General features: G+C 40.7%; 1 protein-coding gene across 4 annotated transcripts in view; it reads right to left on the reverse strand.

The window, feature by feature from the left end:
• Positions 1 to 674: 674 nt before the first annotated feature.
• Positions 675 to 17126, reverse strand: part of magi3b (membrane associated guanylate kinase, WW and PDZ domain containing 3b) — a 124881-nt gene continuing 108429 nt past the window's right edge. For 2 of the 4 annotated variants that reach the window (XM_013910020.1, XM_013910019.1), the window contains 14 exons: positions 13761 to 13952; positions 12379 to 13020; positions 10590 to 10621; positions 9838 to 10003; positions 9651 to 9745; positions 9324 to 9531; positions 8378 to 8560; positions 7761 to 7946; positions 7238 to 7334; positions 6569 to 6674; positions 6153 to 6290; positions 4502 to 4640; positions 3684 to 3773; positions 3463 to 3530 (listed from right to left, as the gene is read on the reverse strand). In XM_013910020.1, the coding sequence (XP_013765474.1) occupies positions 3724 to 3773; positions 4502 to 4640; positions 6153 to 6290; positions 6569 to 6674; positions 7238 to 7334; positions 7761 to 7946; positions 8378 to 8560; positions 9324 to 9531; positions 9651 to 9745; positions 9838 to 10003; positions 10590 to 10621; positions 12379 to 13020; positions 13761 to 13952 (2234 nt within the window). In that variant the 3' untranslated portion in view covers positions 3463 to 3530; positions 3684 to 3723. Of the gene's footprint in view, positions 3531 to 3683; positions 3774 to 4501; positions 4641 to 6152; positions 6291 to 6568; positions 6675 to 7237; positions 7335 to 7760; positions 7947 to 8377; positions 8561 to 9323; positions 9532 to 9650; positions 9746 to 9837; positions 10004 to 10589; positions 10622 to 12378; positions 13021 to 13760; positions 13953 to 17126 lie in introns of all 4 variants that reach the window. The other 2 variants (XM_005729722.2, XM_005729721.2) reach the window with 1 other exon arrangement.

The following is a 17126-nucleotide window of genomic DNA, read 5'->3' on the forward strand; positions in this document are numbered from 1 at the left end:
TACAATGTACAAACATTTACATCTACTGTTCCTACAGAATGTAGAAGATACCACAAGGATTGTGTTTTTCTTTTTCTTTCTTTTTTTCTAATGAAGCAATGCAAGGCCACAGTATGATGCAGAGATGTCAAACAAAATTGTTCAAATGAAAGCATAAAGCTGTACTACAGTGCAGGGGACATACAATAAAAGAGGATATTATCTGATTCTGAACCAGAGTGAACTTTTTTCAGCACTCGGGGTTGGATTTACTCATTCAACCAACCAAACTATTGCACAAAAGCCTACCACTGATTGGCTCAAAGTACATCCTCTAGGGATCTGTAACCTGAAAACTCCTTTATACAATCACAGACTTCAACCACCATTCAGCTCTCATTGATAACGACTTTATCACACATTTGCTACAATTCAGTTTTCCCTGAGCTCATCTGAATGTGTTTATTTCAAAGTTGTATTTGCAAGTATGCTGAGTATATTTGCGTATCACTTCAAAAATCCTTTAAAGCGGACCTATTATGCTTTTCTTCATTTTCTGTCTGGCACAAACCTCAAATAATGAGGTCATTGTACACACAAGTAATCCAAGTGAGCCAAAAGCTCAGACTGCTCTAAATGGTTTGTTATTTTTAGACAGTTTTTTATTTGAAAGAATGCTAAAGACACACAGCAGCCCCTCCCACCTGCTGCTTCTGTTTGCCAATAAGAAAAAAAATTGGCATAAAGGTAAGGGCCAAGGAACTAAAACACATTTTTCCAGACAGAGAATGACCTGAATGCTACACAGCGGCCCAATATAACTTAAACGAGTATTATTATTAGGCAAATAGGCAAAGCGACTCTTATGGTGTCCAAGTATAAAAGTATGGAGCTATAAATCAGCATAATATGTCCTCTTTAAAGTAACAGTGAAACCTGACTATTTCTTATTTTTATAGACTGCACATTATAAAACTACACTGGTCTTCTCTGTGCTATTGGCTCCCTTTAATATGTAAGGTGGAGAGTTTTCTGTATACATGCCTTATTTCAGCAGCTTGTTCGGTATCTTAGTAAACCACATCATTCTCTGGCCTCTTTCATCCTTCAAGCTACCCTGGCACATAATCACACAGCAGTACCTACAATATAAACCCTCATTTATCTTTTCATCAACAAGCACATGTAAAACAACCAGAGACATGATTCAGAACTTGCACAGCATTACATAAATTGCCATTTCCCCCTTTAACAGTGATCATTTCAAAAAACCAAAAAAAACAACCATTAAATAAAAAAATAAAAAAAAACCAATAATAAATGCAATGTTTTGGTAGCAAGTATACATCACAAATTAAATACAACTCATGGTCAATCTGTTTTGCTACAAGGGCAGATGCGGTGCAATGGAATTAATAGATAGAATTTCCAAAACACACATTCAAATATATATATATATACATATATATTATATTTCACAATGAGACACATTTTGAGCAATTTTAAACATTTGGTACAGCAGTTTGTACGTTACATCTATACATTTCATGAACTACAAATTTCATTGGTAATTCCTACCACTGAAGTACATTGGAAATAAGGTGAAAGCTCAAATAACATGGGACAAATTTCTGAAAGTCTTTATCAAAATGCGGAATGGCTTGGTACAGCTACATATACATATATTCATCTATTACCTCAATAAATTACACACTGGTTAGTTATCATACACATGGTAAACAAGATCTCAAACCACAAGTTTCTGGTCTTTTAAATGATACTGTCTGTATGAAGGTGTGTCATGACTATAGCCATAGAACAGTCTAGATTACCCAGTAACACTTGCTGTATTTGCCTGGTGATCAGAATGAAAATTATAAATAAGAAATGGGTTCATCCTCAGCGATGTACAGAACGCGTGCAGTAAAACAAACAGAAGGACCGACTGCATGCAGTTGAGCAAACTGATAAGAAGAATACAGTTGAAATACTCAACAATGACACTGAGAGCAAAATTAAACCCTAGATGAGTCACACTGTATATTCTACAGACGAGAGGCGAGGGCCTTTCTCTTTTCTTTGCATATGGGCCATTGCATTGTAATGGGTGAAGCGCTGTTTGTAGTCGTCGTTCCACAGGAGGCTCGCGGGATTGGCACATATTCACATTTCTGAATGTCTGGTCTGACAAGGCCCCGAGCATGTCCTATATGCTGAAGTCCCACGTCAAAGATGCTAAAGCAGCAGACAAGGCGGAGGGGAGCTGCTACATGCCACATGTGATGTCACAGGGCTCCCACAATACAAATCTGGCCACAGTCTAAAATGGATAAATGTGGCACCATGTTGCACTTCTCTGTTTTATGGAAGAACTCAGAAAAATAATCCACTGAGGATACTGTAAAATATTCCATGGCACAGCTCACGTCCTTGTGATTCAATATTCCATCACAAAGGGTCACAGAGGACTTCTGCCTCAGAGAGGATTTTGGCTGAGCTGGGCGTTTTCCAAGGGCCAGGGCTAATAGGTCCCTTCAGGGTTTGTAGGGCTCCAGGAATGTTGTTTACAGAGGCCACAAAGTTGTCCTTTAAGCTGTCTTCTTTGGATTTAGAAAATGTGTCTTCTCTTCCTTTTACATCTCTTGGTGAATTCACAGAACCTTTCCTACGCCATACATTTTTAAAAGACAGCGGTGATTCTCTTTTGCTAATAGTCTCTTTACTCGTAGTCCTGTTTTCTGTAAGTTTACCCTTGGCATCAACGTCTCTTTGCCCTGAGTCTTTACCTGTACCTTTCTCGCTCTCTCTTAGTGTACTAGAAAATGTCCTGTGGCGGTGAGATTCCCCAATCGACCTTCTTTTATAACTTTCTTTCTCATGGAGAGACTTGGTCCTTTCTCTTCTCCCTTCCATCTCCCATCCTTGAGGGTATTTTCCAATCTCAAAAGTCCCCCCTTTTCCATTTTTCTTTTCATGACCTAAGCTTTCTCTACTGGATGAATCCTTTAATCTCTGCTGAAGGCCTTGTTGATTCTCGGTGCGTTGCAGGGCTGATATCCCTTGCTGTCCAACGTGAGCGGACTTCCCAGGACTGGCAGATTGCGTTTTTGTCTGTGTGATAGGCACCCTTTTTCTGTTCATTGTTGCTTCCTGTGCCTGACTCTCAGTCTTTTTGGGACTGTGTAGTTGCTCTTTGGCTTTAGGAAAAGATTCCTCTGTTTTCTTTGGGCTGCTTAGCTCTCTGGAGTCGTTCGTGGGCCTGGTCCTCTTGTAGAACTTCACATGCTCATTGGAGGTGGGAAGGAGCCCTTCTCCCTCCGTGTCCGCCCACTCAACACTTTCCTCCACTGAGCTTAAACCCCCGCTGCTGCGGGATTTGCGGCCTTGTGGAGAAAGTGTGCTCCAGCTGCGAGAATGCGTCAGTTTGCTGGAGAAAGGAGAGGAAACAAAGGTGGAAGCCCCGGTGGGATATGGAGAGGAAAGGGGTGATGTGTCAGAGAAAACTTCTCCAAAATAGCTTGTGGGTGAAATGACTTTTTGATCACGTCGACCTGCAAGAGCAGCACAAATTTGACATGAGACCATAGGTATGCAAGGATAATAAATATGTCACACAAAATACTTAAATTCAGAATAACAGGGAAAGTAAATAAGATTATATTATATAGAGGTAAAGGTGGGAAAGCATGTGGGAAAAAAATTACCAAGGTAAAAGAGAAGAGCCCAGTAAAAGCAGTGAAGGTGTTAGTGTTGGTGCTCAGTGTAATAGCACACAGTAGAGGAAGCTGTATTACCTGCATCAGGGGAAAGAGAAGAAACGCCAAAGGAAGCAGACAGTTAAAGAGTTAATGACTAAATAAAAACAAAACAAAAAAAACACACACAGCAAAGAAAGCACATTGAAATCAATGAGGGCTTAACTACAAAACAGGCTCCATCAACTAACAAATGGATGCAGTAATTATCATTAGGTGGATTTATTGTTTGTGCATGTATTTAACTACTGGCAGTGTTCCTTCCTTGTAAACTGGGAAATAGCAGCTAAACTCTTTAGGAAATAAAACAATTTAGTTTCTATCTAAAACTTCATGTAAATATTAAAAAAATATTAAAGGAACAGGCTGACTTTGGCATACCAGTTTCATAACAAAGCTAAATACAGTATCAAGCTACAGCCAGCAGACGGAAAGTTTAGATAAGCATTAAAATTGGAATGATGGGGAAAGAGCTGTCTTTGCACTGCAAAGGAAAAGGTCAAAATAACACCCACACCCTTACACCCTTACACACACACACACACACACACACACACACACACACACACACACACGTACGTCTACAATTATGTCCATTTGTAAATGTCATTGAGCCACTGGCAACCAAATGCTTTTGTTTCCAGTTATTCTGCATTGTTAAATCCACCCCCAAAAATTCTAACCTGAGTGATAATACAACATTTCCAAGCACAAAGTTTGCCCATATCAAACGCAACGCACTGAATAGTTTCAAATGATGTACTCACTCGCATCTTGAGCAAGACCTGCCCCAGGTCTCAGCAGCAGTACCACTTTGTTTCCTCCGGCCTGGATCAAATCAATAGCCCGTGTATGGGAAATGCCACGAGCCGGCTCCCCGTTAATCTCCACTATCTCATCTCCAACCTGTCGGTAATTCAGAAAATTCAATTGTAATACTAAAATATACCTATGAACACTTTGCATCTTTTGCCAATCAAATTCACTGAAACACTTGCTGAAACACAAAATTAAAGTTTTATGCCATGCACACATGCATACACTCCCTTTCTCACATACACACATCTGCCCACACACACACACACACACACACACACACACACACACACACACAGTTTTGTAATACCCTGGAGGTACCTGCTATTATCGGAGATGACAAAATAACTCAGGATAAAGCTTGTAAACATGTCAGTTTGATAGACTCTAATCAGATAGAGTGAACAAGCCTGTTTGTGCAGCAGGCCGGGATTTAGATTCAAAGACAAAAATTTCCAAGGAAACCTCAACACAACCCTTTGACTTTTACAGTGTGGGAGCATTGTCTTTGTCGGGAAGACAACAAAGTGATGAGAAAATAACCACTGTGTGATCCCTTTGTATCAGAAAGTCATTCTTTCTACAAAGGACCTTGGACCAACTCTCACACTGACTCCCTCACTAGAAGAAAAGAGCTATTGTTTCTCATCAGAATATGTTCTCAGATGACCATTTCAATGATCTTTCCACTGATAGGAAATCAGCCTTTTCATTATTTCAAAGGTACATGTGTGCATTGCTTTCACGGAGAAGCAGAGATCACTGAATGAGTAAAGAAGCTTGTTTTAAATAATAAAAATGCAGTAGTTGCTACACAGTGCAGAGAACTCTATTTCATCCTCAGACAGGCAAAGTCGTGCCCACAGATCACAGTCTGGCAGGCCTAGGATTGATTTCCACTGGGGAACTTTGCTCCATTCTCTTCCTGTAATAATAATGTGATAGTATCATCCCCATGGGAAAATTCAAATTTTGCTGAACCTCCACCATATGAAGAGAAAATACAGGGTCAATTGCTTTGTGACCTTCCTGTTAACAGCCACAAACTTAAAAAACGGATGCTTGCTGAGATGGATGGGTAGACTGGTGGAGACATACACAGTACACAAATGATGATGAACACGAATAAAAAAAACGTCAAAGAACTAAACCAAAATCGTCTTTATCGCTTCGCCGTTTGCTGCGTGGAATTCCATTTCACAATGAAAGCAACAAAACGCTGCACAGATCACACCAGAAAACATCGCATGCCCTACAACACTGCAAGTGGCACTTGTTGAAACACAATTCATTAGTTTAATCTCAGTCAACGCGAGGCGACACAAATTATATTTTGATTTACGACTCTCCTTCACAAACTAAATGTGCAACACTACATTTCTGCAAAGGAATGCTTTCTATAATAGCATGTCATGCTGCATGTAGCAATGGTGAGGATAATAACATGAGCTCCAAAACAATACACTGATCGCACTGCATCTTGTTTTATGATTTTTTTTTTTCCCCACTAGTTTTTGTTTGTAATTTCTTGTCAGCTGTGTGATAGTGATATCAACCTCTCAGAAGTGTCCATTTAAACGTTGCAATAAAAGGAGCACTCACATGGATTCTTCCGTCTTGCTGAGCAGGCCCATCTTCTGCAAGTCTCAAGATGTACAAGCCCATGTTATACTCTGTGCCCCCTCGCAGACTGAAACCAAAGCCCCTGGGCCCTCTCTCTAACTCCACTGTCAGACAACCCTGCAGCATGAAGACAACACTCATTTTTAGACATATACAAGTGTACTAACATACATCTTTTGCTGTGAAATCAGTGATACCTCATTAGGAGAATCAGAGAATATTAGAGATGCTATAGTTTATTCTTTGACCATAATGACTTGAAACTAACGTAAAAGAATCAGTATTATAAGTGCATGAACTTTATAAACCTGTGAAAGATGGTGTAAGCACAAAAAATAACCTCTTCTGATAGTTTCTAAGACAAGAAAGGAAGAAAAAAAGGGGATGGCTCTTACCTGGTTGGGCCCTGTCACACACAGCGTCCCCGTCTCACCAAGTGAAAGAGTTTTGTGGTCAGACCAGTTGACTCCTTCCTTTCTCTCCTCCATGTCCAGGTTATAACTAGAACAAACAGCATATGCACTTAATTCCTTCAGCGATACTTGTAAACAGAAGGCCGCAGGCCAACAAATGAAAACGCTTTTATGAAAAACAAAGTGAAATTTAATGCTGAATGTTAAATAGGAAAGGCCTGCGCGTACTCGCACGACACCTCTTATCATCTTACACACGTTTATGTTTATTACACCGGTGTCTTTATAGTTTCTCTGGCTTTTTGCTCTGAGGGTATGACAACCTCATTGCCACGTACACGATTTATTTCATGCTCAGTAGTTATTGTGGTGAGACTTTTACTGGAGGTTTATAAGAATTCGTTAAGGTTTTTTAGTAATTAAAAAATAGCATCACCATAACCACAATTGAATTTATTTTCAATTTAAGAGCTTTTTGCTGCCTCCTCGGTCTACACTTTCTCAGCATTACATAATACAACTTTCTTATACTTTTGAGTGTTTAGCATAACTTAAAAAAAATCAAACACTTGCAAGAAAACTTACTAACGCTAAACATGTATGAAGAATTATGCAGGTTCTCAGCTTTCTTTTGTGGGATTAAATCCTTACCGCTCATCCTGTAGTGCTGATCTTTGCCCCATGGCTCTGTGCTGAAGAGCTGGACTTTGTTTTGCTGAACTCGCTCCAGATGGAGGGCCCTTGTACTCTAAAATACATTTTAACAACATATTAGAATCAGTATATTATAATATTAATAATGAAAAATCCTACTGGTAAAAAAGCAGACATACAGAATTCTTCTAACATGATTAATGCTCATTTTAAGCTAAAGGTTTTGCTTTAACAACCCTCAATGAAGCCTTAAAATATCCTAGTAAAGGGATTCTCAGGTATTTTGCTTTATTTTTATTCATACAATCATTTCAGTGAAGAAGGGGTCTAATTTTTCAGTTTCTAACTATCTCAGTTTGAAAGTGAATTTTTAATATGGATAATAAAATATTTATATCTTATGAAGGCTCGATTTAATTGATTACCTGGCTGCAAAACTAATGTCCCACTAAAAGGCCACTTTGAACTGAACAGACCTACTAACTACTCTAATAAATGCACCATCCTCAGAAATATTCACCATCCTCGGGAACCACAGTAAGGGTGACGACATTGCCGGCTTCCTTGATAAGCTGGACGATGTCATTATGAGAGAGCTCGATGATGGAGAGTCCATTGACTGCTGAGATACGATCCCCGACGTGCAGCAGGCCACAGCGGTCAGTGGGACTGCCCCCAATGATACGGCCAATTTTGTGTGGGATAACTGAAATGGCAGTAATAAAGACATATGAGGCCCGGTCAGAGTGACCGTTAGGAAGCTGCCTTTTACTGTCTGTTTACTGTCTTTTTTCAACACAATAGCAGTAAGAAGGGTCCCACAATTACTTAGTTTTGTCAGGGTTTGATTCAATCTACAAAAAAGTCTTTCAATTTTCTAAAAAATACTCTTGAGGCCAGAAGCTAGCCATTTTCTGGATATATTTGTAATAAAAATAATAATAATAATAATAATTACAGACCTATCATTTTTTGTATATGTTACCAACAAGTGTATTAAGAGGCTGTTGAATGGGTTAGTTAAATGTACATGCTTATCAACTTCTTCAGCCTAAGTAAGGCATATGCAGAAATATGCTACAATGTTTGATTTAATTGAATTACGAGAACTGAGCTGACTGAAAAGACTGAACTCACCTCCATGTGGAGGTTTGCTCTTGGACGTGAGGATCACAAAGCCAAAGCCTTCAGTTTCCTTGCGGTGGAGTGTGATGTCAAAAGACTCGTGGTCCAGCGCACTCGGCATCGGTAGGCGAGGTAGTTTGGGAGAACCATTCACCAGCACCGGCGCCATTTCCTGAGGATCTTCATCTGTCACATCTTATATGAAAGGATACGTATGCTAATGCATTTCTGTCTTGAACAATTCTTTTTAAAATTTGAGTGTTGAGGTGTGTATCCTTGAGGAATCTGAGACGATTTGAACTGTCTTGTCTTTGAACTATATGGTCTACAGGTCTACAAAACATGGATGATGATTGTGCTGGACAGTGTCTATCTTGGTAACAGGATAAATGTTTTGTGTAACTCAACTAATCCCAAATATCCAAAATGTTACTTGGAGTAAATGAAAATGCATGACAAGTGCAGAGACACATTCTGTTTCCTAGTGCTCTTTTCTTTGACCTGCTACACCTCATGCAACTCAGTTTAAATGCATGCATTCATTATTAACATGTTGTTACTGTTTATTTTTGATGATTTGCTGGTTCAGCAGTCTTAGTCTGGAGTAGCTGTACTTCAGAAGCAGAGCTCGTCATCTACTAATCGGTTGGTGGTTTGATTCCTGCCTGCTCCTAGTCTGCATGGCATGCGTAAGATATTAATAATAAACCAAATTTGAAATGTCTCCCTCACTTTTTATGGTGACATTGGTACATTTGGACCCAGTATTAGGTTTTTACACTGTGTAGTATGTGTGTATGTGTTGGACTACTACCTATAAAGCAAACTTGGGCACATTAAAGTTTTACTCTAATCCAATCTGATAAATTAAAAAATCTAGTGCAATAAAGCTCCTGAATGTACTTTTAATTACAAAAAGTTGACAAACATGCCAGGTTTTGCTTGGCTTGTTACTCACCTCTGTAGATCACCTTCCTACGAACAGTCAGCATAACTTGGCCATTTCGGGCAGCGTTGGTCATCAGATCCAAAACCTGCTTGTGCGAACGACCCTTGACCATCACGCCATCGATGCCAATAAGTTCGTCTCCAGCTCTGAGACGCCCGTCCTTCTCTGCAGCTCCATTAGGCACAATGGCACCAATGTACACCTGGGGAAATACATTCTGATATGGGGTTAATAACAGACCCTGACCACTGGGTCAGCGTCTAATAAATACATAAAATTGTATAATTTTAACCAGAAATTAAAATATACTTTCAAGACACTCATTTATACACTTACTGGCTGTTGTGGCCCTTCTCCTCCCAGAACACGGAAGCCAAAGCCTGTTTCAATGTCCCGCTTCAGAAAAACATCTATATCTTTGGCGTGAGGCTCTGTGGGCATAATTTTCCTAGTGTTTAAAGCTGGCCAGAACGACAAAAGGTTTACAAAATTATATGAACAAGTGATGCTGGCCTAAACTTACGTCTGCTCTCCAAAAGAGCTTTGGACTTCAAGTATATCTCTGTAGCATCTCGTTTGGGAGAATCGGCAGAGCGCAGGGTGCTTGTGTTGGAGTGGTAAGGCAAGGCCTGAGGTGCCGAGTCTGTGACAATGTCCAGAGTTTCTGTACTGGCCGTCATTTCCTGTCTCTGACAGACACATGTTGCTTCATGTTTTCAAAAAATAAAACCATTTATGTAGAATATGGCTCATTATCAAAAGCTAGTGGATGAGCATCTAACGGTGATGGATTACAAAAGCAATAAAGGTCACTTTTTATGAAAACATCAAGCAGTTTCACTTTACTTACTTCCTATTGTTTTAAATTCTAAGCAAAGGGATTTGGATACAATATGTTTTAAAAAGTAAAGATTTCCCCAAAGGCTATGACAGGCCTCTTCAGGCAGAAAGGGCAAGTTTCTTATCTAAAACTGTTGCATTAATAATACCACGATATCTACAGAGGCTCATCCATGCTTCATTACCATTGCAGTCCCCTGACAATAGCCGTAAGACTACGAATACAGAAAGGAAGTAATTAAGATTGTTTTTCAGAGCAAACAAAAGAAGGCGCCCAGAAACATAATCAATATTCAAATTTATTGCTATCATTTAATTCAATGCAACAGAAGCTGGTTAGGCTGAAGGACAAAACGCTTTGAAATCAAATTGAGGGATATATCCCCCGTGGGGAAACGATAATGAAGAAATAGACAAAGATAAGATTTTACTCACAGGCTTCAGACTCTTCACAGGCGATGTTTGACCTATGGAGAGACACAGACAGACAACAGAAACGTATTAGGAAATGAAAACAAGATTTGGAACAAGAGTCACTGAGTCACTGTCCACCAGATGGCAGTGACTCTCCGACAGAGAGAGCGAGCATAAAAATAAACCAGTGCTGCTCTAAACTCGAGAGCTGTGCTCACTAAAGAATCATCCATTAGGGAAAATACATTCATGTGCGTTTAAAGATACATAAGAAATATCAAGATACTACACGTGCTGAAGAGGTGACAAATCAACTGTAAGAGAGTGGGTGAGGGCATTAGAGATTCATGCATATAATTCACTGACTGAAGATTCCCTTCCTGCTCTCTGTTCACTGTACAGCACACCCACATATTCCATCTGAGCCCCCCCCATCTCAACGCCCTGCTTTAAGTGAATTAACAAACACTGCTCTAGAGCCTGGAGTCCCGTGGAGCTGGGCTAACACGGCTGATGAGGGCTTAATGGAGCCTGATGTAAAAGGGGAGACACAGCGGTGTTTTTCCGCTTCATTGCAAAATTCCCAATCCAACATCAGAGTCATCAATGGCATGAAATAAGACAACTGTACCATACATACACATGACACACACCTTCCCACACAACTCTTTTTCTTCTATTCTTTCTCTAAGCACTGATGCCCACCAATCCCACAAACAGGAGCACAGGGATCCTCTTCCACGCCACAGGCAATTGTCTAATGACGGTTAAAACTAGCATTAGCGCTTTAACTGGACAGGCTGGACGAAGCTGAGCCCAGCTCTGCTTTAACTGTGGGGTCATGCAGTGCGTCAGTGGAGCAGGAAGTGGTGATGGCGGCAAAAGAGTGAGCATACGTAGCGTGGGTGTTCTGGGATATGAGGCAGAGGCTCAAGGTGTGGCTATGGGGAGGAAGCCCCTGAGGACGTTCCCTCTACAGCCATTTAGCTATGGATCCCTAAGAAGCATGCAGAGATCTCCTTCGCTCTGCTGATGATCAAAGCCAATCCAGGGTTCATCGACTAGCACAGTAAATCCCTGGGGTGGCAGGAGATGGATTTAGGAGACATTTGTAGGGTGTCTACTCTCCTCTCTTTGCTACTTGGAATAAAGCACATCCCCACACTTACATAATTCCTGCTCACTCACTTGTAACAGAAAGCATTACACCTCAATGGGAGTTGTCATAAAAAGATGTAGATTAAATGAAAGAAAAGAGAAGGAACACTCAAGAAATGTTAAACATGTAGAGTCTGCATGCCAGAAAATACGACTCTGATGGATTGAGTCTGATCATCATTTGCAAGAGTTAGAGGACAGTGGCACTGTTAGATCTATTCAGCTAAAAAGGCAGCATTCTCTGCTGTGGTGACCTTACACAAATCGCAGTCAAAGTGGCATCACCCAGACTTCTACAGAACAACAGTGTGTAGTCAGTCAGTGCCCCCCAACCAGCCACAACACCACCTCACCTCCTCTCAGTATCAACACGCTGACCTCACCTCCCATGGGCACTGTTGGAGTTGCATTGACAGTAATAGCATATTATGTCACACACACAAGGGCATAAAAGCATAAGAATAATAGAGGGATACACTGAGGAGGAAAAACAAAGATTGCTTGCTGAGAAAGAACAGACAATATGGATCTATTGCTAGTGAGCCACATGAATCTATAGATGCCCAAAAAAAGGTTAGGCAGATAGAAAGACAGGCATGAGGCTGAGTCAGACAGACAAGTGCAAACATGTGTTGTTATTTCAGTCTCTCACCTCCTCGCAACACCAGTACATTGACCTCGCTGCCCACTGGTAAGTCTTTAAGGATGTCCACCACTTGTGCATGGCTAAGCGACTGCACATTTTGCCTGTTGATCTCTTTAATCACGTCTCCTTTCTGCAGGCCGCGGCACCACTGGGCATCCAAGATCATCTTCACCTTCTGTCCCAGAGGGCAGTCAGCAATGGCAAAACCAAATCCACCAGGCCCCTTGACCAGTGGCACGCTTACCAGCTCTGGTTGGAGCATCGCTGTGGCTGCTTCTCCACCCTGCCTCCCATTTGGCAGGGCAGCCACAACAGGACGACCACTGGCATCAGTAGTAACATAGTGGAGCTCCTGTGAGGAGCCATGGAGGACGTCACCTTTGACAAGCAGTGGCTGTCCATTGATCAGGGGCACAGCTGTCACCACCTCTCCACCATGCAGAGCCTGCTGGGGCTGGGTGTCCGGCGGAGGAGGAGGAGGGGGAAGAGGATCGTCGCTGTCTAGATCAACGTCAGGAGGAAGCGGGTATCCACGGCAAAGAACCATGTCCACATACTGGTTAATGGGAATGGACTGAAACATCTGCACTACCTCTGGATGGGTCTTCCCCAGCACACATACCCCATTAATCTCAACAATCACATCACCTAAGACAAGGAGAAAGGAAAGAATGTAACAAGAAAGAATTAATCCCGTGGTATTTAATCTAGACATCACCTCTCTACTTTTCTTGGAGGAGTCCTTTCTCCTTTTGCCAGACAGTGCTTTTCTCTGAAATGTCCTTTTCCCCTTCACTACTCTCTCATATTTTCATTTTGGCAGCTCCTGGTACCGTTTGAGTTTCCTTTTATCTCATTCATTCCTACTTTATTCTTGTCCCCTCTTTGCTCACTACATTGTTGAACAGACCTGAACAGTATTCAACAACAGGAGCTGAGACAGGCGTAGATTTCTGTCACATCATACTACTGTAACCATCACACACAGCCTCATGGCTGTTGGTTTATGTAGACAGCCCAAAGGCAAGATCAGAACCTGAACAATAAAGCTTTTAGATGGTTTCACGCCCACCATAATCAGCCTGCTATAAAACAATGCCCCTGACAATGCTAAAGTTGTTATTGCTTTATTTACTGAAACTCATGGGGCAGTGTTAGGTTAAGTGAAGACCACAGATGTAAAATTGATACCTGAAGGTGCATCATAGTAACACAGTAGGTACACGTTAGCTACAAAAGAATTTTCAGCAACTTTGCAGAAATTAGCGAACACATGGATCTCCCTTCCAGCTAAATGGGATTTTAATGTTTATTTGAATAAGTGTATCAGCTCTTACTGGTCCTTTTCTGTAGTAAATTGTGAGCATATTTTCAAAGGTTTTGCTCACCAGATGCCATCTTTTTGTCTTGAGCAGCAGGACCGTCGCTGAGCACATTTTTCACCTGCAGAAACTCATCTGTGCGGTCACCTCCTATGATGGTAAATCCAAATCCTTGGGAGCTCTTCTTCAGCGCTGTGTGGTAAATCTCCCCTTTCAGCTGGCTGGGGTCTGCTGTGAAGCCAGATGCACCACCTTTACCTGTGCAGAACATCTACGTGTCAGCATGTGCGAGAATGCACATGAATAAAATTATGAGTGAATACAATTTTTTATCAAACACAACCGAAATAACAAAACAATACACAACATGCAAGGCAGCAACAATGATTAATAAATTCATAGCCTTCTTGAAAGACAGCAAAATCCATCCGTGTCCGCACTGAACCTCAATTATACACATTATGTGCTGAGGATCAACACCGTAATTAGTCATTTCTAATTAACAGGCATAATCTGTAAGCCTTAACTAGATAAACCTTTCACAGAGACCTTTTTTACACCTCCCTGCCAACCTGCACAGTCAGACAGATAAAATGAGTTAAAATTACAGCTATAGAAGCTGATACACTCATTTACCTTCATTTGAAAACTATAGAGCTGAACATTGATATAGTACCTCTGACAGTATCCAATTTACCACAGTGTCCTCTGTTATCCCTTCCCTACTGCAATCAGTGACTCAGAAAAAAAAAGGTTTATCACTGTAGACTTTTTATAACTGGAAAAAGGAACAACTTAAGGTCAGTGGCAACATCAATATGGACGAGCAGCTTGGCTGTGGCATACACAATACAATAGATAACCGACTGTCAGGGTCACATTGCATTTAACTGGGCAGCTTCTCTATCTGGCATTACTGTGGTATCAGCACTTTAGATCATGGACACACCATTTTTCGCTTGCTGCCTGATGGTTTCTGGCCTGGACCGCATTATAGCTCTGAGTCAAAAACAGTAAAAGGGAAACCAGCTGGTGACAAATGGGGCATATTCCTGTGATTCTGCTATATACTGAGAGAGTGTGATGGTACTGTCATTATCTGGGGTCTTTATATTTGAAGATAAATGAACTGTGGCAAAATAACCATCCCCAAGAGACACATATGCAGTAAACTAAGAGAAAATTACGACTTTTGTACGACACTAAAAATCTCAGTGATAGATATCTTATTACCACAACTTCTACCACAAAGAGAATGACAACAACAACAGGAAATGTATGAAGTAAATGCAGCCTCGAACATTATTACACGGACACCATGTTTGTTAAAGACGTGGTTGTCGGAGTACTATTTCATTAAGAATTTGCAAATGTATTCAGCAACAAGCAAAGGATTTGGTGTTATTCTGATTTTTCGTATCGCCAACAAATCTAACAAATAGATCACAACGTGCAGTTTGTTGGTGGCACTAAATCTCAAAGCCTAATCACACTTGGTGAGGATGTACATTTTGTAAACTGTTCAAGATTAAATGGTTTCTTTTATAAAAAGCTGAAAAAGCTGCAGTTTGACAGGTTAACAAATACATAATTTGTATAATGTTACATGCTTGTTTTGAAATAATGTGCTACCATTAGAAACTAAAAAACGTTGCAAAGCTCTTTGGGCTGTGTATATGTGAATACTTTACCTGAAATTAACAGACATGGATATGAAGGTTTACAGCTGCATGCTGCGTTCTTCACTTGTATCTCTTAATATCTTTATGCAGCTTCTATACACACGATGACTGAACAGTCACATCTGATAGCTGTGCGCCCATCCCTATATCCAGTTTAAAAAAATGGCAAGAACTTTGTAAATTGGCTGAAAAGTAACAGATGCACTTTCCCCCACTCATTTCCTTCAGTTTTATAAAGGCTAACTTTCAAGGGTGTGTGTGAGGAATACAAATGAAGGCGCTTTCATACTTTGAAACAGTTCAGCAGCCATAAACATTCGCTGCAGACATGAACGGCTGTGAGCGAGTGTAACTTATCACAGTCAGTGTGGACTCCAGATGTCCACACTGTTGCATGGATCAAGCAAAGCCCATTTGCATAATCACATTCAAATTGCTTGATAAACTCAACATGGGATGTTTTTTCGCCCCCCAACCCAGTGAGCGCTGATATACCCATTTGCCTGCACATTTGTGTGTGAAGAAATAGACTGAGGTAAAGGAGGGTGAAAGAGAGAGTAACCAAGGGAGGAAGTGAGTTTGATGTGTACAAGCCTGTACTTGTGTGGGAGAGTCCAAGGGAGGTCTCTGTGCCAATGTTTGTGGGCAGACTTTAAACACCAGAGGCAGACAAAACCATCATATCAACTGCATCAAACGGCCATGGTTTTTGAGTTCTTATGTGTGACTCAGTCTCACTGTAAATCTCCAGTGACATTATTCAGCATAGTTGAGGAAACAGCTTCTTTACTACATCTGCGAAGCAGCAGTAGAGCAACAGCAACGGCTGTTTGCAAGAGTGCAAGAGTGTACAAGTCATGAGTAGTCTTTATAAAGGAATGAGCCTACAAAGCCAGCAGCTGACTATCAGGGAAATGACCAAATTACTAGTTTAATCAAAGAATATAGATAATGGATCAGAACAAAGCAAACAGGAACACATATAGCCATGTGTGTTTTTAGTGGTTAGCTGCAGTGACACATGATGCAAGAAAGAATTACACAACACAGTTCAACATACAAATAAACTAACTGCTTAAACTAGCAATGCAACTAAGAAAAATGATGTACTGTGAAAACACTACATTACTTACATTAATAATATTATTATGTGTTACAAGTACTCTGTAATTTTACATTTACATAAGCAAACAAGATAGGATCTCAATTAAGGCATATTTTGAAAGAAGGCACGTTATGGAGCAAAACTCACTGATATCTCAAAATTGACCTTTGCATAAAAAACTAATTTTTGCCTGTGGTGTTTTTAAAAACAAAACAAAACACATTTGTACATAAACTATTAATATGCATTATTTCTGTATTCACAGAGTTCATTTCCTTCACATAGAACTCCCTGGGAATTGAACTTCTTGGAAAACAGAGTGTCTGGATTGTAGCCTGAGGTGTAACCGACAACTGATGATGCTTAGGTTTCATCATAGCAACTGTCTGACAGCTCACTAAGTTGTGTAATCAGTAATCAGGAGCTGGATGTTGGATTCCTCGGTCCCTACACACCTGAGCAGAGAGATGTCTGATTATACTTGGCCTCTCTGACGTGCTGTTACACCAGCTGTTGCCACATGCACCGTTAAAAGCCGGCCTCCTCCCCTACACTCCCTCTTTCACTCCCTGAATCTCTGCCAGCGCTATGCGCTTGTCTATTTCCACTACTGCAGTACTGTAATCTATTATACATATATTGTAA

The sequence above is a fragment of the Pundamilia nyererei genome, unplaced genomic scaffold (genome assembly GCF_000239375.1).
Source record: "Pundamilia nyererei isolate P.nyererei 1_Seehausen unplaced genomic scaffold, PunNye1.0 scaffold00034, whole genome shotgun sequence".
Lineage (NCBI taxonomy): Eukaryota > Metazoa > Chordata > Actinopteri > Cichliformes > Cichlidae > Pundamilia > Pundamilia nyererei.